We start from the raw sequence: 26,743 nt of genomic DNA on the forward strand, positions 1-26,743 counted from the left end.
TAGTTCCGGTTTTAAAAAATAAGCCTATCAGTATTAGATGAATGTACAGTCATACAGGAATTTGTCTGAATGTTTTATCCTTCAAATAATAATAATAATAATAAACCACTTAATCTTCTTCCTACAATAGTCCACTATCATTAATCATAAATTAACTCAATTATATAGATAAGGAAGATATCAAGTGAATCCCCCACACCATCCCGACCCTACCCCCACTCCCATAAAAAAGAAGAATTATTTGAAAGTATTGAATGTGTCCATGTGAAAATCAGTGTGAAATCATTCATTTCCCCTAAAAGTTATCATTAATTAATAGATTTATATAAATTAGCTGGACAACAAACTGATTTCGATTTTCTCTGTAATTTATTAAGTGAGAAATATTGATAATTAGGAACGTATATATCAATCATTAATTTCTAATTTACTAGTATTAAAAAGGTTGAATTCATTAAACATCAATTTGGTATTTGAAACCTTCAATATTAATCATCATCATCATCATCATCATCATCATCATCATCATCATCATCATCATCATCATCATCATCATCATCATCATCATCATCATCATCATCATCATCATCATCATCATCATCATCATCATCATCATCATCATCATCATCATCATCATCATCATCATCATCATCATCATCATCATCATCATCATCATCATCATCATCATCATCATCATCATCATCATCATCATCATCATCATCATCATCATCATCATCATCATCATCATCATCATCATCATCATCATCATCATCATCATCATCATCATCATCATCATCATCATCATCATCATCATCATCATCATCATCATCATCATCATCATCATCATCATCATCATCATCATCATCATCATCATCATCATCATCATCATCATCATCATCATCATCATCATCATCATCATCATCATCATCATCATCATCATCATCATCATCATCATCATCATCATCATCATCATCATCATCATCATCATCATCATCATCATCATCATCATCATCATCATCATCATCATCATCATCATCATCATCATCATCATCATCATCATCATCATCATCATCATCATCATCATCATCATCATCATCATCATCATCATCATCATCATCATCATCATCATCATCATCATCATCATCATCATCATCATCATCATCATCATCATCATCATCATCATCATCATCATCATCATCATCATCATCATCATCATCATCATCATCATCATCATCATCATCATCATCATCATCATCATCATCATCATCATCATCATCATCATCATCATCATCATCATCATCATCATCATCATCATCATCATCATCATCATCATCATCATCATCATCATCATCATCATCATCATCATCATCATCATCATCATCATCATCATCATCATCATCATCATCATCATCATCATCATCATCATCATCATCATCATCATCATCATCATCATCATCATCATCATCATCATCATCATCATCATCATCATCATCATCATCATCATCATCATCATCATCATCATCATCATCATCATCATCATCATCATCATCATCATCATCATCATCATCATCATCATCATCATCATCATCATCATCATCATCATCATCATCATCATCATCATCATCATCATCATCATCATCATCATCATCATCATCATCATCATCATCATCATCATCATCATCATCATCATCATCATCATCATCATCATCATCATCATCATCATCATCATCATCATCATCATCATCATCATCATCATCATCATCATCATCATCATCATCATCATCATCATCATCATCATCATCATCATCATCATCATCATCATCATCATCATCATCATCATCATCATCATCATCATCATCATCATCATCATCATCATCATCATCATCATCATCATCATCATCATCATCATCATCATCATCATCATCATCATCATCATCATCATCATCATCATCATCATCATCATCATCATCATCATCATCATCATCATCATCATCATCATCATCATCATCATCATCATCATCATCATCATCATCATCGTCATCATCATCATCATCATGATCCTACAGATCATCCAAATCCAATATAAATGATTTTGTCCAAAAAAGGAGTTGGTAAGCTTATTCACCTTTCAGGAAAAGATTAGAACTTTAACAAAAATGTACGAAACTGGAGCATTGAAGTGATTAAATCGATTGGATGTGTTAGCGGTTTAGTTTGTTTCAATTCGTGTATAATTAGGGACTTTAAGGCTATTATACTTTATGAAGCGAACGAACACGCTACCAGTCTATTTCTGTACAGCTACTCTAGGGACATTTCTATCGATAAACTTTGTAACAGTTCAAAAGTGATAAGTGAATAATCTATACACTAGAATGAGATTTGTTTAATAGCATCGTATGTATGCGTTGCATGCATATTATCGAATACACAAGTCAGCGACCTATACACCTCATATTACACACATAGGTATGGATACGATTTGTTTTTTGTGCAACAGATCGGAGCTCAGTACTACTGGGAATTGAATGAGGTGATTATCTTCAAGTCATCATCACTCTGGTTTGCACCAGATCTAATAGGACTTCCTAGAGATAATTCTATCAGCAGTGTAACATTAAAATGAAAGATGTTTTCTGAAAGCTAAAATAATTATTTTTTTCCCTAAATAATCTTGATAATAGACGAAGCTTATAATATTTTTTACACCAGCGGACATTAGTTTAGAAAAACAAAACCCCCACCACCACAAAGTTGATCAATAATCTCTTCGGTCTGCTAGGACTACTAGATTTTCCAATCTCTCCCCCCCTCTCTCTCTCTTGTTTTATGTAACGCTTGTTATTTTCTTTTAAAAAAACAACCTTAGTTACTGTCAACTAAAACAAATCAATCTTTTATCCTACCTACCTTTAAAAATGTTGACTTCCCTCTCTTTGTTTTGTTCTTTTCTAGTTTCTATCTTTCTAAACTTGTCATGTTTATAAGTCTGGGAATATGAACCAGTTGTTTTTGTCAGTTCTTTAAAATAATCAGTATTTATTAGTTAACAATGGTTTATTCGAATATTATTTTCTTATTGATTATATCATATTAAAATGAAACATATACGAGTACACGTATTCACTTTAAAAGAAAACTCAATATGAGTAATAAACACAGTTGGTTTCATGTTTGTTTGTTTGTGTTATGGGGATAAAAAGGCATCGTAAATAGAGATGGACAGTGACTAGTCATGGAATCCTGGAAGTTCGTTTAGACCTACTTGTGACTCATCAGCTAGATGTGGGTGGGTGATCAATATCATGTGTGTCAAGTCCTTCTCAGTGAAGATCGAATGAAATAGACCAAGTTGCAATGTGGCCACTAATCTAGGTGAATCGACATTGTGTGTACTATGTTGAGATAAGATGGTGGTTGAAGGTAGTCAACAGGAAACTCTAGAGCAGGGTTTTGTGCTATTTGGTAGTCGTCAGCAAGGTGTACCCGTAACCTTGAGGGAACTGGTGCTCCCTGATGGATTCGACACCGTGTCACCACATTGCTACTTGGTCGATAGGATTCGACTTGCACTAAGAAGGACCTGACATGCATAACACTGATCACCACCCAGCGATTAATCCATTGTAAATACATCTCAGTCCCACATGAGGTCACTCGTGGCCCGGATAGCCCAGTGGTAATGTCTCTGACTGTGAAGCTGGGTGACACGGGGTCGGATCCGTTAGGGAACATCAGTTCTCTCAAGATTACTGGTACACTTTACTGACAAGTGCCAAATAGCACGAAACCTAGGTCCAGAGTTTCTTGTTAACTACTTCCAACCGCCATCTTACAAACGGTATATATGGGCAGGAATTGATCCATTCCACACATGCTGAAAGTATACTATAAACCAAGTTGTCTTTATAGTGATACATTGAATAATGAAGAGTTTTACATTACACAAACAACGAAACGTTTGAAATTATTCATATATTTGATTCCTAGATTATTGTTCCCTTAGTCATGTATCTATTAATCTTTCAGCATCTCTACACTCTGAGATTGTAAAGATCCAATGTGAAATCATCTATTGAACTATTTATAGATTGTACTTTCATAAAAGACTTTCTGTAATAAAAACTGTTCGACTCTAAGATAATTGAATCCGTGAGTCAATTACAGCTAAACCACCATGGAAAACCTAGAAGAACTGAACGGCCGTTTCGTCCTAATATGAGACTCCTCAGCAACGCGCATCCATGATTCCGCACACAGGATTTATTGTTCATTGTTTTAACTATTCACTTATATATTATCGATAGTTGAAATCATGAGTCAAGTGAAGCTAGAACATCATGGAAAATCTGGAACCACTGGATGGCCGTTTCGTCCTAGTATGAAGTTAGACATTAACACCTTTAGATACCAGCTTTGTGGTCTAATGGTTGGGCGCTCGCGCGCTAGACTGATCGTTCTTGTGTTCGAACCTCGCGGGAGGGCGGGATCTAGGATGCGCACTGCTGAGGAGTCCCATACTAGGACGAAACGACCACAGAGTGCTTCCAGGTTTTCCGTAGTGGTCTAGCTTCAAGTGACTCATGATTTCAACCACCGAACTTTTCAAAATCTCCACAAAACCTCTTCTGATTATATATTATCCTTAAAACAAATTCATCTGATAAATACTCTACTTAATAATTTCATATGATTATAGTTTTATTATTTTAGTCCAAAGAGAAATCGATTATATTTGCTCTAATCAACCAAAAAGAAACAAAAAAAACAATTAATGACTAAATCAATTTAATCCATTTCCTGTCAAGTTGTACATATAGATATATAATTGTAATATTGAAAATTATACAAATGATAGATCGATTCAGTATTACCCTATCTGTATATAATACAAGAAGGAACAATATTGACTATTGAATAAAGTAATTTATTCATTAACTCTTAAATGATTTAATAGTTGAGTTGATAAGTCGATTAAAGCTAGATTACCATGGATTACTAGATGACCTTATTGTTCTAGTATGAAACTCCTCAACAGTGTATATCCACGATCCTACACAGGGGATTCGAACCTAAGATTTTAGGTCCCACTCGAGAACACTTGACCTCTAGATCACTCAGCCAGCATCTTAAATGATTGTTTAAAATGGTCAAAGTATAATCATAATGAGTTTAGAACTACCAAAATCTTATGAGGATTGTTTATTAGATTGCAGATAAATTTCTTTAAAGTTTTATTAAAAAGTAATGATTTGCATAGTTAATCACTGAATTAGTGAGAATCTGCCCTTTGGTTAAAAGACGAATATCTCACCTACGTTATAAGTGATGCAAGTCGACAAGAGCCAATTGAACCTTCTGAATCTATGCCGGAATTTTACCAGACACCAAACCAACAGTACTGAAAGCACTCTTATGATAAGTGAAGTGGTTTATGTATTTAACTACTTCACTCCGTATCCCTGATTCAGTTAACGACATTAGCCAATCTTGAAGTAACATTTTATATTTGGAGAAAGAGAACCGTATTTAGTTATAACTTTAATTATCAGTTAAGGGGTTGTGAAGATTGTTAGGTTTTTGACTGAGATCATGAACCGATTGATGTTAGACCATCATTGATAACCTGGAAGCACTGGACGGCCATTTCGTCACGCGCGAGACTGAAGGCCCTGGGTTCGAATCCCGCGAGCGGGATCGTAGGTGGGCACTGCTGAGGAGTCCCAAAATAGAACGAAACGGCCATCCAGTGCTTCCAGGTTTTCAATGGTGGTCTAACATCAATCGGTTCATGATCTCAATCTATAACCTAATTCATTGTTCATTTTTCTAAGAAATTAATTAATTCGAAATTCGTTTGTTTAAAAAGGAGAATTTATATCGATTTTAACCATTTTTCACATGTATTCCACTTGTTTTAAAATCTACGTTTGGTTGTCTCCACTGGTGTTTTTGTCCACCACATTATTACTCAACTGTGTATGCCAAAGTTGGTATGTTAGACAACTGTCATATTTTGGTTTTAGACTTCCCAGTAGAGAATATATATATAACCTTTCTAGCAATCTAAACCAGAACTCACTCATTTGAGTCAATTCATGAAATATAGTATGAGTGTGTAATAACTATCAACCGCCGGGGAACTGGAATAAAATAGATGTCCGATAACTTTAGACTGTCGATGGATTTTCATGTGACATCAATAAATGGAAAAAAATCATCTAAAAATTAAGCGAATCGCTATAATCAATCAATCAAACGATAAAATCAGAATTAAGATTACGTATTTCAATTTTAACTTTATCTGATTAACTCCAATACACAAATCTGTGCATTTTCCTTTGAGTTACACTTCCTTCTTATCTGTGATAGCCATTAATACAACGTGGGCTACTTGAATCAGACTAGGTGAGACAATGTTCCAATATGTTGTTCAGAGGTTGAAAGTCATATACCTTAGCTACCAAGTCACCTCTTCACTAAATCGGGATACATCTACTTACTTACTTACTTACTTACTTACTTACTTACTTACTTACTTACTTACTTACTTACTTACGCCTGTTACTCCTCATGGAGGAGCATAGGCCGCTCAACAGCACTCTCCATCCAACCCTGTCCCAAGCAACCTTTTCCAGCTCTTTTCAGTTGTTATTCATCCTTTTCATATCTGCTTCTAGTTCCCAAACTAATGTGTTCTTTGGTCTTCCTTTTTCCGCTTTCCTTCAGGATTCCAAGTTAGGGGTTGCTTCATGATGCAGTTTCATGATTTCCATAATGTATGTCCTATCCATTTCCATTGTCTTTTCCTAGTTTCTTCTTCAGCTGGAAGCTGGTTTGTTCTTTTCCACAGAATTGTGTTGCTGATAGTATCCGACCAATGGATATTGAGTATCTTGCATAGACAGCTATTGGGATAAATCTAAGGTGTCATTAAATAGGTTTTCATGAAGATTGTTTTGACTTAAATGTGGTATTCATCACAGATTATTCTTAATTGGGGGTACTATTTAAGACCAAGGAACATTGAACAGTTGTTTCCTTATTTAATATGAAACTATTCATCAGTACACATCTCACCAATCTAAGCTGACGTTTATTTCTGAGGTTTAAAATTATTCATGTTTATAAGATATTTACTTGTTTAAGTATGAGAAATACTATGATCAGTTATCAACTGAATGATATAAAATTCTAATTAACTTGTCTCGTTTCATGTTTAGATAATCACTAACAAATAAACCCATTCACGATACACAAGCACATCTGCAAACATTTATTTATGTCTGATTGAAAGAAAAAAGGATCTACCACATTGTACCTATAAAAATTGTTGCTCTGATTGTTGGAATCACCTCGTGATTTCCGAAGAATCTCAGCTTTCATCATGTGATGTCATAATTCTTCCTTCAATTCTCAAAGAAGAGTTTAAATAGTTTAATTTGTTTAATCCGGTTGACAGTTGTTTTTTTTATAGCATGGTTGTTTTCTGTTGGGTTGGGGTTTACCGACCTCATACCCAACTTTCCTTCTTTACCCGGGGCTTGAGATTAGCAGTAACTTTAGAAGAGCTACAGGTTGAATTTTTTAAAAAGATAGAACTATACAAACTTTGTTATTGAATAGAATATTCTAAACAATTCTATAATCTGTATGTATGTGTGTTTATTAATTAATAACTTGGAAACTATGACTGAATTCATGTTACTTTCTGAAGTTTTTTAAATGTTTTATTATTTATAGGGAGAAGTGGTATGGCTTGGCAAATGATTGATTATACCCTATATAGACAGATATTATTATTATTATTATTATTATTATTATTATTATTACTGTAAATATTATAATAATAGTGATTAAGCTTGAAAATACCAGGCAACCATCTGACCAGTCATCATGTAATGGAGTAAATTTAATGATCTATGCTGATTTAATTTTCTCTTTCTTATATATATCGGAGTCATCTGACCTTATCTGTGATTGGTGCGCAATGTTGCGGAAAATTGACAAATGAGGCGGAAGAGTTATTAGTCGTTGTCTTTTTTTTTTGAAGAGAGATGAGGGCGTTTATCTGTGTATGTATGTATGTATGTATGTATCTCTATGTAGGTATGTAGGTATAAAAACAAGTGGGTGGATATATAGAGAGATTTTCTTTCTTCTTTCTCTATGCTTTTTAACATTCCTTTAGTTGACTAGCTTCGACTTATTATTATTGTGTATGTATGTATGTATGTATGTGTGTATGTCGTATATACGTCATTGATGTTTGTATGTTTATTTATATCATTCTGGGTTTCTTATTTTCACATTGTTTTTGCGTTACAAATTATTTTTCACTTCTATTTTCCTCTATTCTTTTCTATATTCTAAATTCACACTGAAACTACATTGAACAACGCAGGTTTGTATTAGGAGAGGTGTACAGAGGTGTATAGAAAGAGTGTGATGCACTGATTGATTAGTAACACACCCTCACACACACACACCTCCCTCTCTCACGCACACACCTAACACACATACACACACACACACGTAACTATACGATTTACAAATGGGGATGATCTAATTTTCAGATCATTAGAGTAATCCTAATAATAATAATGACGGGATTACTAATTGTAAATAAATAAAAAAAGTGAAGATATTTCAAGTCGTTATAAAATAGAAAATGAGTTTTCTTTTTATATTAATGTGAATTTTTTTTCAGATTTTCAGAAAGGGGTTTTGTGGAGATTGTAGTAATTTCAATACTTGAAAGCTAGACGAACATGGAAAACCTGGAAGAACTGGATGGCCGTTTCGTTCTAGTATGGGACTCCTTAACAGTGTGCATCCACGATACCGCTCGTGGGATTCGAACCCGAGATTTATTAGTTTCGCGTATGAACTCTTAATCTCTAGACCATTAGGATGACATCCAACGGTGTTTATGTTTAACTTCAATCAATTCATGAAATTGGTCCACCGTTCACTATTGTTTTCAGGGAGTTACTCTATCACAACAAACCCGGTTGAACTTCACTGGTCACTGTTTCTCATTAGAATTCTAGGAAATACCTCTTGAATTCCACTTTATATGCGAGGGTTTGTGATAGAATTCGGATGTTTGAATTTAACTAGATCGAGTGAAATCAGAGCCAGTGATTTCATAATTAAAAACACACTGTTGCTATTGTGACGTCAGTTTTACTAAAATCATCCCTCAAAAGCTTTGGTCAGTTTAAAATAAACAATGGGGGCTATAAGGATTCTTAAACTCTAGATTAGGAACTTAACAATCCACATTTTCAACTCGATGATCCAGATCAGTTCATGTAAGGATATTATGTTAACACGGAAAGTCTTGAAAACCCAAAGTATGTTACCACGTAAAATTATAGTTCCCCATTTTTTCCTGAATTTTAAAGTAAGAAGAAATAGATAGCAATCACTTTGGTTCATTTCAGTCCCTACAAATAAATAAATTAATCTAATCTTTCAAAATCAATTGACTAAACAGCTAATTTAGAAAAGGAACATCTATTGGAAATATAGTTGTAAATTGTAATTTAGTAACTCAATATACATTACTTCGGTGTCTAATTTTTTGATACAGACTTAGACATATCTATCTTATTTATTTAAACACAAAAACATTGGTACAAGGAGACACCACATATACGCGCTTCACAGATCATTTGATTTGTGGGTGGGATACTACCCGGGCCCCCTAACCTAGGCGGGTGGTTTTCACGGGGGGCCACACCCTGAGTCTTTAACCTAAAAGTCTTATCCATAAGACAGTGGAGTGACGTCAGGAGACGAAGTCCCATGATAGCCGGTGACCAACAATAGGTTCACACACATTTGTTCCCTTAGTATTCTGGAACACCATTGGTATGGAATTAGGGTTTACCAATTCCTCTAGGTGGATCCTCCGTATCCGCTAACTCAGAGCACCGGAAATTCGCTTTTCTTCTTCTCAATTCAGCAAAAACACCCTTGGCGCGAGAAGGTAGTGAGTAGGACTTGCATGACAGTGGTTGTATGCATGTAGCCATGTGAGAGCGTTTCGAGAGGGAGAGTGAAATTTCCCCACTCTCAGCCGTACCATTTTTTATCCATTCATTCTGGTTAGTGGCCTATGCTCCACTTGAGGGGGGGTACCAAGTGTAAGTAAGTCAGTAATATATATATGACGAAAGAAATTATATCTTTCAGTGTATCCATTAAATGAAATAGAAGAAACTGTGTCATTTAATAATTGCTATATATCACATTTATAATTCATTGTTTCTATGTACAAGTTTTTAGTTTACAACAAAATAATTGTGTTTTTTTAAATATACTACATTTGCACATACGCACACATACATACATACATACATACATACATACATACATACATACACATACCTACATACATATGCCTAAATAGGTATCAATCTGTAAGTGTACAAATATAAAAGTGTGATTTACCATTCGCATCAAAAATTTGGCTTATTGTGTAGTGAATAACATTTGATATTGATGTGCAACAAAATAGTTACTAAGTAGATAAGTAAAGGAAGTATGGAAGTAATGAATTAAGTAAGTAACTAACTAAGTAGAATAAACATGAGAAACGAATGAATTTGCCATAGTAATTATTTATCAGTTCATTTATTGTTCTTTTTTGTTGTTCTTTGATATATTTTATAAATTAATGAAAATAACGTGAAAAATCATAATAAGTGCTATTTATACTACTTATATTATTGTTATTATTATCAGTATTATTAGTATTATTGATGTTTACATTAGGTGTTTGACTAACTAAACTACTTAAATCAAAATTAATTATAGTATTATTATGTGTAGAACATGAAGAAGCAGAAGATTGTGATAATGATAATGAAGATGTTGAAGCCAATGGAGAAGAAGACGAAGACGAAGACGACGAAGAAGAAGAAGATGTAGTAGTGGTAGTAGTAGTAGTAGTAGTAGTAGTAGGACAACATGAAGGTGGTGGTGGTGCACATATTGAAGATGTAGAAGTATTCGATATTAAATTAAATTCTGAGTTTATTCTGTCTAAATATCCATAATTTATTGGTGTAGATTCATGAGAATTCAATATGATATCATATTCATTAGATGTTGTTATCGATTTAGGTGTTACATTTTGATTGTGAATATAGTTTGAATTATTGCTATTGTTGTTCCAAGCTACCACAGCCGCTGCAGCTGCTACAGCCATAGAAGATAATTGAGATGATGTATCAGGAAGTATTTGTGGTAATAGATGATTAGTTGATCCATTGTCATATCCAATAGAAATAGGTGATTTACCGATGATACCATTGTTAGAAAGCATAGACAATGATGATGATGTTGATGATGGTAGTGGCGGTGGTAGTGGTAATGGTGGTGAACCAATACCAGAATCAGTAGATAATGTACTTGGTTGAGGATATGTCATACCATACCATAATGAAGGATTTATTGAATCTGTTTTATAATTATGTATTTGATCAGTTGAATTCAACCATATTGGTTGATAATCTGAATGATTAGATTGTGTTTTATCAATTAATTCTATATCAATTTGTCTTTCTTGATTGTGAGATATATCAAATGAATCATTTCTATTTAATCTATGTATACTACTCATTAAACTATTTACATTATTATTATTAGTAGTACTACTAATAGTAGTATCACTGTTATGATTATTTGTAGTAGTAGTGGTGGTAGTAGTAGTAGTAGTAGTAGTAGGAGGAGGAGGAGTAGAAGTAGTAGTCGTATTCACAGTATGAATCGTCTCTAATAATTGATTATTATATGATAAACAATTTAATTTAGTAAAATCTGAATTCATCATTAACATTCCATCTCTTTTATTATTTGATATGATATTTTGTATTTGTCTATGATCTAGATCAGAATTATGATCTGTATCATGATTATAATGATTAATCGATAGAATAGGATCATTTAAATTGATTTTTGTTGATAAAATATGTTCATGATTAGTTGAACGTGTTACATCATTTAAAATTGTATAAGTTTCTATTTGATGATTAGAAATTGGATTGATTACATTTGAATGATCTCGTGGTATATGATCGTTTAATGGATCAAATTGTTCAGAATAATTGAATAATTTCTTAGGTGATAGATGCTTAAAAGTAGTAGTCAGGAAAATAATAAAAACAAAATAGATTTTAAACAATAAGATATTCGAAGGGGTTATGTGGATATTATAGTGATTTTAATCGTTGAGATCATGAAACATTTGAAACTAGACCACCATGGAAAATATGGAAGCACTAGACTGTGAGATTCCTCAGAAGTGTGCATCCACGATCGTACCTTGTGAGATTCAAACCCAGGACCTATCGGTTTCGCGCATGAACACTTAACCACCAAACCACTGAGCTGGCCAGAATCCAACGGTATTAATGTTTAACTTCAATCGATCCACGAAATTGAACGACACATCCACCATTGTCTTCAGTGAGTTACTATCTCACAATAAACTCGATTGAATTTCACTGGTTACTGCTCCTCAATGGAACTCCAGGAAATACCTCTTGGAGACCATCACTAGTGAGCATATGTTGATTAATATCAGAAGGAGTTTTGTGGTCTAATGGTTAAACGCTCGCACGCGAGACTATTAGGTCCTGGTTTTGAAACTTACGAGGAAAGGTCGTGGATGAGCACTTCTGAGGAGTCCCACAATAGGACGAAATGGTCGTCCAGTGCTTCACGGTTTTCAATGGTGGACTATCATAAATCGATTCATGATCTCAATCAAGTACTGAACAGGCTCTTTCCTTATGGTTTTAGAATATATCCACAGTATTTATTTGTGAGTTATATCAGGTTAAAAATTTGGTATTCATGTATTGTTGTGATTAGAATAATGAAAGATCAATCTTTCTATCATTTTCAAGTAACTGGGAAATTGAGAGAGTGTTGAGTTTCATAGTTTGCATTACGGACTAAATTTAGCAAAACAACTATTGAAAACACGGAGGTACTAGATAGCTATTTCGCCCTAGTATTGGAATCTTGAGCTATACGCACCGACGACTACATCAAAGGCTGAATTCACGCCCATTTCAAGGATAACTCATTGTAAAATGGTTCATCAGTATCGCGAATCGATGAAACTTGTGGATGAAAATTAATAGATGACAGTCCGGTGGTCTGGAAGTCAAGTGCTCACCAAGCGATCTAGACATCCGGAGTTCGATCCTCGGTGGGGTCATAAATAATCACTAATGAGTCTCATACTAGGGTAAACTAACTTGACTAGTATTGGGAATGCTTGAGAGAAAGTTAGGGGCGGTCAAACCAGTTCACAAAGTCACTAACCTCTAGTCCGAGCCATGCTGGTAGATGCAGAATACTTAGTACCGGTCCACGTGGCTATTGTAACCAATGGTTGGAAACTCTGAGTGACATAGCTTACAATCGATCACAATGGCGTCGGTGTATATACTCTTTGTCTTTCCTAAAACCGTGAGATTGAAATTGCTTTATACCTTTCTTTATACGAACCACTTCTTTCTTCCTGTATTATATCCATATACGGAATCTTTCTTTTATATAATACAACCACTGCTCCTATGAATTCGATGTTTATCTTGTTGTACTAATGAGCTATAGCAACTTGGATCGATGTACATATGTACCTGGTCTTACGTTGTAACTGACTGACTGAAACCAACTGACGAATGTTTACAGATTTTCATTAGTTGTCTAACTAAGATTGGATCATCATGTAAACTTTAAAATATTCAAGTTAATTTTAGATTATCAGAAAGAATGCCTTAAGATTAAATATATCTCATCATAAAACAAAAGAATAAACAAATCACTTATTATTCATTTACATTTTCATATCAAGTTTATCTATACAGCTTTTGATATGCTCAGTCTGTGAGTAAGATCTAATGATGTTTTCTAATCAATCAAACGGTGAGATTGATGAAATACAATATTTCGCAGAAATTTGTATGACTCTTTCGGTCTCGTACATTGTAAGAGCATTCCATGTAGCTAAATCAATGATTGCTCTAGTTGTCAGAAGGGATATCAGCCTCATAACTTCCGAAGGAATTCAGCTTTCATCATGAGGCATCATAACTCTTCTAAATGAAGATCTTCTAACTCTCAGGGCAGAGTTAAATGGTTTGAATTATTTTTTCTAGTTAGTTTTTTTGTTAGTGAGTTACGAGATGAGAGTGCTAACACTATGCTTAACCTTCCTCCTTCTTATCCAGGCTTGGAAGCAGCAGTAGCTCCACAGGGTGCTCCAAGTTATTAACATCAATTATTCGTTTATACAAAGACTTACCTCTTGATGAATTGGTGTAGACATATATGTCCAATTCATATTACCATATTCTTTTCTAATCATATTTATTTGTTCTTCTTTTTGTTTATTCTGTTGATGATAATCGTCATCATGATGATAAACTATAGTAGAATGATGATTTATTTGTTCATAATTTAATTTTTGTTTAATTAAATTCAATTGATCTAATTCATGATGATCATTCATTCTAGAATAATCTTGTACTTTATTCAATATTGAATAATTATAATGTTGATCATTACTTGGATTATCATCTAAACTTGGTGATCTTGATGATCTATTTTGCTTGGTGTGATTTAATTCTTTACCTTCACGACGCCATTTTGCACGACGATTTGAAAACCATACTTGTATACGTGATTCAGGTATTAACATGGATCCTGCTAATTGTTCTCTAATCATTAAATCAGGATAATGTGTACGTTCAAATTCTAAAAAAAACAAACAAGACATGATGAGAATAGTAGTTGTTATTATTATAAACTAAATATATATAATTATAATGCATGTAAGGCTTACAAATGTTCTGGTACAGTTGAGAGTGAGGACAGTCCGTTTTTTCTCTCTCTCCCTCTCGAAATGCCCTCACATGGCCACGTGTATACAACCGCTACCAAGAAAGTCCCACTGTCTGCCTTCTCGTGAAATTGAGAGGACGAAAAACGAATGTCTGGCACTTTAACCGGGTTGGTCGACACAAAGAGTCCACCTAGAGGAGTTGGAAAACCATAATTCCAAACCAATGGTGTACATTGGCTCCAGGATCGTAAGGAAACAAATGGCGTATGCACCTATTGTTGGACACCCGCTACCATGGTACTGAATCTCCTTACGTTGCTCCACTGTCTTGTGGATCAAACATTTAGGTCGAAAGCTCCGGATGTGGCTCCCTAAGAAAACCACATTGTTCGATCTGGGCACCCGGGTAGTATCCCAGCCCTCACACATATCGAATGATTTACGTGGCTCATATATATTTGGTGCCTCCTTGCACCGATGTTTATGTGTTTAAATAAATAAATACATAATGCATATAAGCATTGATATGTAAGGTGTTGATTAAAAGGAGTCTACAAAATACCCTGAAGTTATTGAAAAAATAATTTTCTGATAGGTTTCAAGATGTATTAACCATGGTGTTGGAGTTATAGGCAAGCATTTCTGAGGAGTCACAGACCAGGACGAAACATTCGTCTAGTTTTCCCTGGTTTTCAGTGCTTCTCAGACTGAGATCAATCTGTGATGAATACTACACACGAATTGTCATTTTCTTGCCTAAAAGGTTAGTTCGACATTGATATATTAAAAATGTTAGGTTCTTTGTGGATTTAATAACAAACATATGGTTACTAATTAGTAAAGAGAAAATTAGGGAGAGACGGTGGAAGTTGATAGGATATACATTACAGAAATCATCAAACTATATCGCGAAGCAGGCGTTGACTTGGAGTCTTGAAGAGAAATGGAGAAGAGCAAGACTAAATAACACACTGCGTCAGGAATTGGGAGCAGATATCAAAATAATGAATAACAACTGGAAAGGATTGTCAAAGACAAAGTTAGATGGGGAATGTTTGTAGGCGGCCTATACTACTCGATGAGGGGTAACAGGAGTAAGTAAATTAAGTAATTATTGGATCGCTGCAATGTAGATTTCCTCGAACCTCTAAAATGAAATTGTGACCTGTAGTTATCAATGTGAAGTGTAAAACACGTTTTCCAAATAGTTGATCCAATAGTACCATAAATTACACTTATACATTCAAAAACACAAATTCACCATGTAATATACACTACATAATGTATCTCATAAGTAGGCGAACTAATCTACAAAGTTTATTAGTTATGGAACTATGTATATTCACAATCATTATATTAAATATACTAAGGAGTATTTTAAAGAACAGGTAAAATTTTATAAGCGAAGATGGAATGTGCCTAGCAGTGGAATCTAGGATGCGCGTTTCGTCCCATTTGGGACTCGTCAGCTGCACATACCTGCGTCTTACAGTTTATGTCCACCCTGGGACTCGAACCAAGTACCGTTCGCCTTAAACACCATCACGTTAACCACCTAGCTATTAAGTCTTAATATCCATTTGCTTGTGCAATGTGGTGAAGTTTAAAATCACTTAGTATTGTTTACTTGAATCGTCCCATTGACGTTTATCACTGCAATTGATCCGTTTCTTATAGGATGAAACGTATGTCCTGGATCCCACTGTTAGCCACTATCCATCTCTGCTTATAATGTTTGTGAATTAATACAATATAGAGGCAACACACACAGGATGCACATCTGCCGATAAGAGACTGATCAATTACAGTCCAAAACATCAGTGGGAAGATTCAAGTTAAATAATACCAAATGAAGGTAAAACTTTAGTTGTGCTTAAAAATCATACAAAGATGACCACCTTGAAGTAATATTGATGAATCAGCGGAACTAACGATTTCATATCAAAATTTTTGGTGGAACTCAAGAAGATTTTTTTAGAAAATCCACAAAATCGGCATCGAGTAATCTTTATGGCTGTTGTTCTTGTTCTTGTTGTTGTTGTTGTTGAAATAATGCATTAAAAATGGTTAGAAAATAAAATATAAAACTATGTAGCATTTGTAAACACCACTTCTAAGAACTCCCATTGATGTTTTAATCAATCTTTAAGAAAATTTCATAATTGTATTGGCATAAATCGCTAGTATTTTGAAAGAGGAATACAATTTATAATACTTTAAACATAACAGTTCACAGCGCACTGCTAAGGAGCCCCGAAACAGGACGAAATGGCCGTCCAGTGCTTCCAGGTTTTCAATAGTGGTCGAACATCAATCAGTTCATGATCTCAATCAAAATATCCACAACCCTATACTGATAATTACCATGTGCTCACTAGTGACTAGTTTCGTGAGGGAATTATCGGAGTCCTAGTAAGAAGCCGTGACCAGTGGAGCTAATCCGTATCGAATAGAAACAGGTATCTAACTCAGTACAATGGAATATGGTCGCACACTTCCGCGGATTGGTTGAAGTTAGACATAAATACCGCTGGATGCCGGCGGGATCAGTGGTCTAGAGGTTGAGCGTTCGTGCGCGAGACTGACGACCCTGGGTTCGAACCCCGAGATCAGGACTATGGATGCGCCCTCCCACGATAGGAGGAGTTGGCCGTCCAGTGCTTCCAGGTTTTCAATAGTGGTCTAACATCAATCAGTTCATGATCTCAATCAATAATTTAATAATCTCCACAACTCTATACTGATCTATGAAACCGTCAATCAGTCAGCAACAACAGAGTCATATCTATGAAACAGATTAATATATTCAACGATAATCTTATTGACTACTTAAATAATTTCAATATTTACCTTCTTCAAGTATTTCTAATTGTTCCGGTGTAAATGTTGTTCTATTTCTTCCAATTTTTTTATTATCATTTAATTTTTCATCTAATTTAGAATGATGATGATTATAATGATCCATAGAATTCATCATTGATACTGATGACGAAATGGAATTAAGTAGTGTATGATTCATTTCTGAATAATGATTATTAGTAGTATGTTGTTGCTGTTGTGAATGAGAAGGATGTAATAAATTTTGTTTCGATGATAATTTTGTAAAATTATCTTTACCATAAGTTTTCATTAATATTTCCATAGGTGTTGAACATATGTTCATTATATTATTAATAGGACTAGTGGTAATGGTAGTCATAGTAGTATTACTACTACTACTACTACTACTACTACTGGTAATACTACTATTATTAATATTATCAGTAGTAGTTGTAGTGATATTCATTGAATTGTAATGTGAATTTAATAGTTGTTGTTTGTTAGATTGAATTTTTTGTTGTAAACTAGTTGGATTAGATGAATGAATTCCTTTGAATGTTTCCAGATTTAATCTTGATTGATCTAGTTGATTTTCTATTGTTGAATGAATGAATGAATCTGTATAATAAACGAATAGAAACAACAATAGTGAAATTGACTAATCAATATTGATAAAGAATGGTATAGATAATCTCAATTATTAATGGTTCACTTATAATAAAGTTGAGAATACCAAGATAAATGACTTCTGAGATTTACAATAGTTCTGTAGTTGATCTATAAGAGTTTATCAACAGTTGTTTATGCAAAATACTTCGGATCCGTTGACTAGACACTATCATCAACAATCTACTGTGGGAGAGAATAAACCCAGGTTCCAAAAGGAGGACGAAATCAGGAAGAAACATTGAAAGTGGATAGGACACATATTGAAGAAAGCACCCAATTACCTCACAAGGCAAGTCCACACTTGAAATCCTCAAGGCGAAAGGAGGAGGATAAGAGGAAGACCAAAGAACCCATCACACCGAGAAATGAAGACATACATGAGAAGAACGAACAACAATTGAATAGAACTAGAAAAGGAGGCTGAGGACATAGTGATTTAGAATATTGAGGTCATTGGCCTATGCTTCACTGGGGGGAGGTGACAGGCGTAAGTGAGTATAGCTGATCTACATTTGGAAGTAAAAATATTTTAAAAAATTCACACAATTTCGATAGTCATTTAAGTAATATATAGAAGTGTTGACTAATAGCTTATAAATACTCCACCTGAAGGCCCTCTGGTGCTACTGCCGTTCCCAAGCCCGGATAAAGGAGGAGGGTTGGGCTTGGATTTAGCGACCTCATCCTGTGGAAAACTAACTCGCTAAAAAGCGCTGACCAGAAAAAATAGGAGATGCTGGTAGAATGTCAGCTGTTAAACTTCTTAGGCTTCGAATTAGTTGACTTTATCCTTCCAGTAACATCAACCACAAAAATACTGGATCTAAAAAGTTTAAAATTTATTTTGGATTTAGAAAGAAAATAGAAAAGCTTTCTCCGGCTAGCTAGAATCTAAAAAATCCATTAGGTTTCTCAGTATTTGGCAGCGATCTGATTGAACCTCATACTGATTGTTAGTTATACGTCATTACACTGGATAATCTTCAAGAAACTAAAATTTTGAGATCATTATACTTATAAACAGCAATAATGGTCTCTATGAAGTGAAACAATTGAACAAATCGGATATTTTAGTATTTAGCCTGTTCCACGTACCGTCTTTGGCAAATATATGGGGTCTACAATACCAAAATTCTTATGAAAACATATTCATTGGACCTTTAAGACCTTTAAGTTAACAATGTACTTACTAATGACAACTATATGCTTGATAGATATATCATCAGAATGGGGTTTTTGTAGATTGTAGTGATTTTTTAATTATTGAATTCATGAGTCGATTGATGTTAGACCACCATGGAAAACCTGGGATTACTGGACGATGGTTTCGTCCCAGTATGGGACTCCTCAGTGGTAAGCATCCACGACATTGTACACAGGATTCAAAACTAGGACCTTCGGTCTCGCAAGCAAACGCTTAACCTATAGACCACAGAGCCAACATCCAACGGTCTTAATGTCTAACTTCAACCAATCTTGGATGAGCACTGATGAGCAGATCTACAATAGGACAAAACAGCCATCCAGTGCTTCCACGTTTTCCATGGTGGTCTAGCTTTAATTGACTTATGAATTCAACTATTAATAGATATATGTTTATTATAATATGTATTTAACCACTAATCCAATACTTTATACTGATTTCCTGCCTTATAATATATACTATTCTTTATATATACACCATTGAAAGTTGTTTCACAATATGTTTAGGCTAAATTAGTTCAGAAATCAACTCTTCATATAAATCGTCTTTAAAAATAATTCACGTAATGAACTAATCGTAACAAGAGGTTCATTACAAATCAAGATACAATGAACAGTTGGTAAGATTATAATTTATGGATGACTTTCGAGAGACTCTAAAATGGCTTTGATAATGTTCACTCCCTAAATAGGACTAAATGAAGGTTATAAATGAGTGTAAAGAATTCGAATTCGAATGTTTATAGTAGATGGTTAGAGTTTTCATCACGAACTGACATCAGCTTTAATGAATGAATTTCGCACCGAAATCCAAGACCTGCTACCATATATCTGATTGCTTTGTCTATACAAATTATAATGTTGCCAAATAGTTTAGTTAAAAAACTATCAGTACCACTTTATGTACTGATCTTCTAATCAACGAATCATTACACGTAAACGAAAGAAAATGCATTGTTATCATGTAGATCTATTTCAGATCTTATTAGTAAAATACTCATCACTTGATCGATCATCTATAGGATCACTAAGTAGTTACTAATATCGATTATGTTTATTTCCATGGTGATAATGTCCCTGATAGTCTAATTCACTCAACATCACTTACACTCTGTTTGTTTATATGTTAGATGTTTGAAACTAGTCCTTAAGGAGATAATATTAACATCTAATTAAACAATACTACTGATAAAGTATTTATATTCAATCTTACCTGATCTTGTTAATTCTTTCTTTTTCAATTCCATTTGAATAGGATTTAAATTATGATTATGATTATCTTGAAGGAATTCCATTAATCCCATTGATGATTTCTCATAGAATTGACATTGTTCATTTGATTCAATTTCAGAATCTAAACATTCATATAATTTTGATGAATTTCTTATAAGTAAATTGAATTCATTATGTTTATTATCACCATTACCATCATCGTCATCGTCATCATCATCATCATCGTCATCATCACCACCATCATCATAATTATTCTTCATAAGGGATTGTTGTTGTGCTTGCTGCTGTTGTCGCTGTCGCTGTTGTGGCTTACTATGATGTAATAAATGATCAGGTTTATTCAATTCACATACATTCATATTATGAAGATGAATTGATGATGAAGTATGATGAGAACCATTTGAATTATGTTCTCCTTCATTATTATTATTATTACCCTTACTATTAGGTTTATTCAGATTTATATGGGATGGATGAAATTGAACAGGATCTATACTATTAGACATATTGAAACTTGGTAAATTACAATAATTTGTTTCAGCTAAACAATTATTATTATTAGTAGTAGTAGGATTACCAGTATCATTATTACTATAATTTCTTATATTCATATTTGTATCCATAGAAATAGATGACGTATGATTATTAGTAGATTCTGATGATGATGATGAAGATGTATTATACCAAGATGGCCAATTGGTATGATGTAGGAAATTAGAAAATCTATCGTACATATTCGTTGATGATTGGAATGTTGGAGACACATTACTATTACTAGCTGTAATAGTGGTGATAGTGGTAATGCCAGTAGTAGTGGTAGTCGTAGTGACACCATTATTACCATTCATTTCAAATAAACGATTTTGATATGTAATTGAATCATATATAGTTGAAGTTTGTGGATAATTTTGTTGAACAGCTGCTACAGCAGCCGCTGCAGCAAATGCTACTGTTTGTGGATGATTAAATCGAGGTGGTGAAGTTCTCGGTGATCGAGGTGACATATTTAATCCTCGAGATACTTGATTTACAGTCAATTGTAGTGGATAATTTTGTTTATTTAAACTAGACTGATTCATAAGACGATTAAGATGAGAGGATTGAAAATCAACCATTGGCATACGATTCAATGGTGAATTGAATTGATTATTTTGTGTATGGGTATGATGTAATAGATGTTCATGTGATTGCATTGTTTGGATATTCATGAGAGAATTTAATGTATGACTAGCACTATTACTATTAGTATTACTGTTATTATGTTCATTTTGTGAAAGATTTGATCCTAATGAAAGAGGTAGTTGATTATCGTTACATACATTTCTTAATACACGATTTATTGATGATACCTTGAATTTTGAAAAGGTGAACAGAGAAGAAACATACACAAACAAATACTTGATATATATACTAACTACAACTGGTTATTGTTCAAAATGAGTAAATATATAACGTCAGCTAAAGTACTAGTCAAGGCAAATGAATGTTAGACAATTGTAAATTACTGTTGTAGTCAATGAGAATAAACAATTGGCACAACAACAATGAGGTATTTCCCTCAGATTACCAAAGTCTTCAGAGATTCTGTCTTCTCACAATAGAACGAATGGGTTAGGAATAGTTAGGTGTAATGATAGTACGTCTTGTTTTTTTTTTGAAGGATTTTCATCCAAATAGGTAAGGGCTTTAAATAATAGAAGTAACATATTTCCAAAACTACTCACAAAGGCCATGTGAATTATGTCAAGCCATAGTCACTTCTAGACAGTTAAGGTCATCCCTAACCCAATTTCCTTTCCAGGTACCTTAAGAAGAAGTATCGTTTCACGATGTGGACAACGGACAAGTGTCAACCGACTTCTAAAATCTGACGAATGGTAAATATATGGTTGATGCAGCCACGACCAGGTCTGAAGCCAGCCTGATTTTCTTGTGTTTGCAGTTCATAATTCTGTGTTAGGCTAGTATTTTAGATGCTATGTTAGTCAAACTAATCCCTTTATGGTTGTCACAGGATGATTTTGACCCCTTCATATATATATATATATATATATATATATATATTAGGACAACCAGTGATTGCAACCAATCAGATGAAATTACATCCAACTCTCAGATTTTAGCTAAAATATTAGTCAATCTAATCGCTAAAACTAGACCACCATCCTTGAAGACTTCTGGAGCCAATCTATCTGAACCAGCTGCTTTTCCTCGTTTCAGATTAGTCGTAGCTTTTTGAACTCCAACTAGATTAAAATCACCCCATATCTTTCTTTTTATGAACTAATTCTTTCTTCCTATACTATATCCTTATATGCAATCTTTCTTTTATATATTACTACCATTGAAGTAACTACTTCTATGAATTTGGTGTTCATGTTGTTGTACTGATGACGTATGGCAACTTGAACCGATGCATCTATGTGCCTGGTCCTACGTTGCAGCTGACTGACTGACTAACTAACTGGATATTCAACTGATGAATACACTTCAATATCGTGCTTCTTGTTCTTGTTTTTATTTTAGCTTTATCAACTTACATATCTTGATCATGTTTACTTTTTAATGGACAGAGAAAGAGGGGAACACAACACTTGAAATAAGAAATCTACTATGTATTAACAATATGAAAATCTTAAATAATGATACATTTAGATTTTCATGTAAAAAAGAACATTGAATACATTATAGTTCTTTAATATTACCGCTATTTAATTCTATACTATAACTATTGTTAGTAAATAATGACATTGAACGCTTGAATGATTCTATATGTAATAGATAAGAAGAGTGAAAGAAGTAGAAGTAGAAGAAGAAGACATACAGAGGGAGATAGAGGAAGAGAGAAGGAGAAAGATCAAATTTAATGATCTAAATGTCACAAATCAGGAATTAATTTCTTTTTTAAAAAAACAAAACAAGAACAACAGAAGATCAAATTGAAGATTGAGTTTATGTGGTGGAGCTATTCAATTAGTTAAATAATATTAGGAATATAAATAAAAATGATAGATTAAAATTAATCAATTAACTCAACATTACTATTGTTACTGTTTTGTTTGTTTGTTTGTTTGCTCTTCTTCTTCTTCGTCTGTGAAAACATCTTCACTAGATACTTAAAATAGAAGTCGTTTTTTGTTGTACAAAACTGGTATTTTAGTAAAAAAGTTGTTTTTTTTTCGTATCTGACATTTCAATATGCATATTAAATGTGGATGCCGACTCAGTGATTTAGAGGTTAAGCGTTAGTGTGCGAAACTGAAGGTCCTAGGTTCGAATTCCGCGGGCGGGATCGTGGATATGCACTGCTTAGGAGTCCCACAATAGGACGAAACGGCTGTCCAATGCTTCCAGGTTTTCAATGGTGGTTTAACATCAATTGGTTCATGATCTCAATCAAAAACATATATATATATATATATATATATATATATATATATCATAACCAGTATTGGTTGGAGACTCTGGGTGACATAGCTCAGAATCGGTCACAATAGCGTAAGTGTATAAATTATTTGTCTTCCCTTAAATCATGAGATTATACCTTTCTTTTTACGAACTAATTCTTTTTCCCTGTATTATATCCTTATATGTAATCTTTCTTTTATATATTGCCACCATTCAAGTAAATTGTTCTATGAATTTGATGTTCGTTTTATTGTGCTAATGAGGTTTGGCAACTTTGACCAGCCCCTAAATGCTCTGGTACGGCTGAGGGTGTAGAGAGTACTCTCTCCCTCTCGAAAAGCTTTCACATGGCCACGCGTATACGGTCACTTACAGGGAAGTCTTAATCACCGCCTCCTCGTGGCGGAGGTGTCCGAAAAATTGAGAGGACCAAAAGCAAATTTCCGGTGCTGTAACCAGGTTAGTCGATACGGAGGATCCACCCAGAGGAATTGGTAAACCCTAATTCCAAACCAATGGTCTACATGGGTTCCAGGACCCTAAGGGAATAAACGATGTATAAACCAACCGTTGGTCATCAGTTACCATGAGACCGTATATCTTGACATTGCTCTTCTGCCTTGTGGATAGGACCTCGGATAGTGCCCCCCTAAGAAAACCACCTGCTTCTGTTGGGGCACCCCAGCAGTATTACAGCCCACACACTAATCAAGTTACTTGTGTGGTGAATATACATTCGGTGCCCCTTTGTACCAATATTTATGTGCTCAAGTAATAAATAACTTGAACGGACACATTTATATGCCTAGTCCTACTTTGCAGCTAACTAACTAACTGACATTTCATATCATTCTCACCTTGGACTGCAATAAGTTGATAAATTTGTAGGAAATTCAACCAAAGAGTACAAGATAAAATAGAAAATGGTGATATTAACATAAAACTATTTTCATAGTTTTAATCACAAAGTAATCTTAGTTAGATCATCATTGAAAACAGCGATGCACTAAACGGTCGTTCTGGGACTCTTTAGAACTGGACATTCATAACACTTCCATGAATCAAACCAAAGACTTTCGGTCTTGAACTTGAACGCTAAATCTCTATATCACTGTGTTAATGTCTAACTTTAATCAATTAATTATTTAGCGCAATCTTTATCTATTGCCTGAGGTGGATAACTGTCTCACCTTCAACATAGTTGGATTTCATTAGTCAAAACTATTGATCAAATCATTGATTCCTTCTACTCTTCACCCCTCTATTCTATACACAAGATTCACAAGTTTATTCTACTGGAAATCTTTACAAATTGATTCTCTTGTTTTAATATTATTATTATTATTATTGGTCAAGACGAAACTTGAGTGTAAAGATTCTCTATTGTTTTAATGGTTCCACAGCTTGTAGGTACCATATATGTATATACATATAGTATAGCTAGGTAACTTTAAGTGTAATTAGACAAATTCATTGGGTCATCATCATCATCATCATCATCTCATTATTATCAAAATATTGAGATGTACCGAAAAAGAAAAATTTATGACAAAACTTTTCACGTCTGTTGTATAGAAGATACTACTTGAATTACTATTCAGGCATAAATTTTCTTAACTTCAAGTAGTTGATGAAGAAACAAAAAGAAAAGAAAAGCAAGATGAGCAAGACTAAGCTTTAAAATGGGAAACATAAATAGACAAGGATAACTTGAACTGAATTCAATCTGTCTGTCTACAATGATTCTCTTTTAGGTTCCAATCATTCTGTTTTACTTCTCTCTCCCATACTTTTCTCTTACATTTTAACTTATTACCAATGTCTATGCGTAGAAACGTGCGCGCACACACACACACACACGCACATATACAAAGGGAGAGGGATTCTTTTTTTAAAGAAATGAGAGGAACGCAAATCTCTTAGTTGCACGCAATATTTCGATTATATATATAAATATTTCGCATGTACACCAATATAGGGATAACCATATGTTCATAAACAGTGAGAATTATATGCTTCATTTGTTTGAACCAAATGTTTGTCAACTCTGCATTTATCAACAGAAAAATATTTGTAATAATTATTGAATGATGTTTCTTTTGGATATACGGATATGCGGAGTTACACATTAACACCATTGGATGCCGGCCGGTTCAGTGGTCTAGTGGTTAAGTGTTGGTGCGCGAGACTGATAGGTCCTGGGTTCAAAACTCACGGAGTGCGGGATCGTGGATGCGCACTCCTGAGGAGTCCCACAATAAGATGAAACAGCCGTCCAGTGCTTTCAGGGTTTCCATAGTGGTTTAGCTTCAACTGACTCGTGATTTCAACCAGTGAAATTTCCAAAATCTCCACAAAACCGCTTCTGACATATAGATTGATTAAAAGTTATGTGGGATGTGCACTGCTGAGGAATCCCATTCTAGGACGAAACGATGGTCCAGTGCTTTCAGGTTTTCAATGGTGATCTAACATTCATCCCATCCATTCATGTAATTAGTTGAATATTTAAAGATCTTAAAGAAATTTTTAAGTGAT

At 34.1% G+C, this 26,743-nt stretch overlaps 1 protein-coding gene across 1 annotated transcript in view; it reads right to left on the reverse strand.

The window, feature by feature from the left end:
• Nucleotides 1-488: 488 nt before the first annotated feature.
• The window catches only part of MS3_00010868 (uncharacterized protein), a gene marked incomplete at both ends in the record, with an annotated part of 38,596 nt that continues 12,341 nt past the window's right edge, over nucleotides 489-26,743 (reverse strand). The window contains 5 exons of the mRNA XM_051219278.1: nucleotides 489-2,060; nucleotides 10,781-12,145; nucleotides 14,333-14,784; nucleotides 17,723-18,310; nucleotides 20,778-22,146. Coding sequence (XP_051065933.1) covers nucleotides 489-2,060; nucleotides 10,781-12,145; nucleotides 14,333-14,784; nucleotides 17,723-18,310; nucleotides 20,778-22,146 — 5,346 coding nt within the window. The remainder of the gene's footprint in view (nucleotides 2,061-10,780; nucleotides 12,146-14,332; nucleotides 14,785-17,722; nucleotides 18,311-20,777; nucleotides 22,147-26,743) is intronic.

The sequence above is a fragment of the Schistosoma haematobium genome, chromosome 4, assembly GCF_000699445.3.
Source record: "Schistosoma haematobium chromosome 4, whole genome shotgun sequence".
Lineage (NCBI taxonomy): Eukaryota > Metazoa > Platyhelminthes > Trematoda > Strigeidida > Schistosomatidae > Schistosoma > Schistosoma haematobium.